The sequence below is a fragment of the Acyrthosiphon pisum genome, chromosome A2 (genome assembly GCF_005508785.2).
Source record: "Acyrthosiphon pisum isolate AL4f chromosome A2, pea_aphid_22Mar2018_4r6ur, whole genome shotgun sequence".
In the NCBI taxonomy this organism is placed as follows: domain Eukaryota; kingdom Metazoa; phylum Arthropoda; class Insecta; order Hemiptera; family Aphididae; genus Acyrthosiphon; species Acyrthosiphon pisum.
The window spans coordinates 8,372,800-8,375,156 of NC_042495.1; the positions used below are offsets into that span (position 1 = coordinate 8,372,800).

At 28.9% G+C, this 2,357-nt stretch overlaps 2 protein-coding genes across 2 annotated transcripts; one reads left to right on the forward strand and one right to left on the reverse strand.

Annotated features, from left to right (window-relative positions):
- The first annotated feature begins 218 nt into the window (after nt 1–218).
- LOC103308212 (protein ALP1-like) lies at nt 219–878 on the forward strand. Its single transcript, XM_008181241.3, has one exon. It carries the CDS (start codon nt 219–221, stop codon nt 876–878), a length of 660 nt encoding a protein of 219 aa, XP_008179463.1.
- Nucleotides 879–923: 45 nt separating this feature from the next.
- Nucleotides 924–1,765, reverse strand: LOC107882716 (transcription factor Adf-1-like). The gene is made up of 2 exons (XM_016801519.1): nt 1,424–1,765; nt 924–965 (listed from the first exon to the last, which is right to left on the reverse strand). Exons 1-2 carry the CDS (start codon nt 1,763–1,765, stop codon nt 924–926), a joined length of 384 nt encoding a protein of 127 aa, XP_016657008.1.
- Between the last annotated feature and the right edge of the window lie 592 nt (nt 1,766–2,357).

Here is a 2,357-nt window from a genome sequence, read left to right on the forward strand (position 1 = left end):
GACATGTACCAGTTGCCCCCAACCAAATACAAATATTTATTATTTTATTGTATTCATACCTATTATTTTGTTATATATTACGTAAAAAATATATATAATTTAATAATTATTATTTCTTTATAAATAAAAATTAAATGCTGTTCGTTGGTATATATCTAAGCTCATTGTTTGAGAACGGTTCGACCGACTTGCCTAATTTTTTATAATTTCTATTTCAGATGCCGAAAAATGAATCTGAGTGGAGACTGGTCGCTAGAGACTATGAAGCAAAATGGAATTTTCCGAACTGCATTGGCGCGATGGACGGAAAACATATAGCTGTTCAAGCACCAGAGTGGAGTGGCACTGACTATTATAACTATAAACAATTTTTCAGCATTGTTTTATTTGCTATAGTTGACGCAAATTACAACTTTATTTATGCTGACGTAGGATGTCAGGGCAGAATATCTGACGGAGGAGTTTTTAATAATACATCATTTTGTAAATCCATGGAATTAAGTATGCTTAATTTGCCTCCCGATATTTCTCTTCCAGGTAGAACAGTAAAATCCCCTTATGTTTTCGTCGGTGACGACGCGTTTCCGCTTTTGCGTAATATTTTAAAACCATATCCAGGAATTCAAGAAAAAGGGTCAGCCAATCGAATTTTTAACTACCGTTTAAGTAGGGCGCGTAGAACATCGGAAAATGTCTTTGGAATATTATCCTCTGTTTTTCGAGTTTTCCGGAAGCCATTACTTTTAGACCCAGAAAAAGCAACAAATGTGACTCTTGCAGCTATTTATTTACACAATTACTTAAGAAATAGTCCTTCGAAAAAAATATACTGCCCTCCTGGTACTTTAGATTCAGAATGTTCAGATACTATAGACTAACTATACCAGGAGCTTGGCGAAGAGATAATTTAGAGCAAACTTCGTTTAATAATTTTCCCAGAGTGGCACGAAAAAGTTCGGTGGATGCTACAGAGGTGAGAAATGAATTTAGGGAATACTTTTTAACAAACGAAGGACGCGTATCCTGGCAATATGAAAATTCATAAATGACTTATTATTTTTATGATTATTCAATTTTGTTACAAAAAAATATAAACTATTATTTTAAAAATCGTCTATCAATTTATTGAATATGATATTTGATTATATTTTTATTTGACGAAATTGTTTACTATTAAATTAAGATTTTGTAAATATCAGTAGGTACATTATGTACTTCTTTATTAATTGTAAAATGTATTTATCTTTTTATTTATTTATATATTTTAAAATATTATTATACACTAAATTTATATTTATATTCATAAATATATTATACACGCATATATATTGTAATTTATGTTACTAAACATAATATTATGTTACAATTAAATATTATTATGATTATACACTAAAATTATTTGTAAAATAAAAATAATACATACCTCTGTATTCACCGTAGTTCTCGGTTTGTTCCTATCTAACAGGAATTCCATGCTCTTAAATGCAAACCATTTTCCTTCATATGTCGAAGCCCCACTTCCAGATTTGGTATTTGCAATTTTTTCTTCTCTCACTCTCTTGGACTCTCTAGCAAAATGGCTTGTAAGGTTTTTAATCTTTCTTTCAACTTCGTCCTTCTCTACATTTAACGAATTGGCGATCTCGTTCCACGCGTCGTGTCGTTTTTCTCGTAGCTTATACTCAGATAATTGACAATTCCATAACACTGGATGTAAACGATAGGATTCGATAAGTTGCAAAGTTTTATCTTGACTCCACTCCATGTTTGATATTTAAATGCAAATTAATTTAACTTAACACTTGGTAGGTATAAATCTATAACGGTGAATTAAGTTAACGAATAACGATCACCTTGCAAGTTGGGAGTTGCAATTAAGTCTAGACAGTCTAGTAGGTAATTTAACGTAGTAATGGGCGACTTCCTGTTTATATTTAAAATAATATGACTATATTTGTAAATTTAAAATTAAAATTCAATATTGGACGGTCTTAATAATAATTTTAATTAAATATTATTAATTCTACGAAAAGTTAGAAATAACATTTTATTCGAGTCTCTTGGGCACAAAGCCTCAATAGCCAATATTGTAGTTATGTCTAAGTATTGATTTTCTTAGAACTAAAATACTTTAATTAGTCATTAAATAATATTATATACTATAATATAATATATATTATACCTTTCGCAAAATGTCCATTATTCTTTCATAATTAATTATTGAGAAAAACATTTAGGTATGATATAGATATTAAATCATAAATAATAGTAACTCGTTTTGTTTAATTTCCTACCAAAAATAAATATTCATATATAAATAGGGTACAATTATTTTCAGTATCATTTAAAAAAATTTA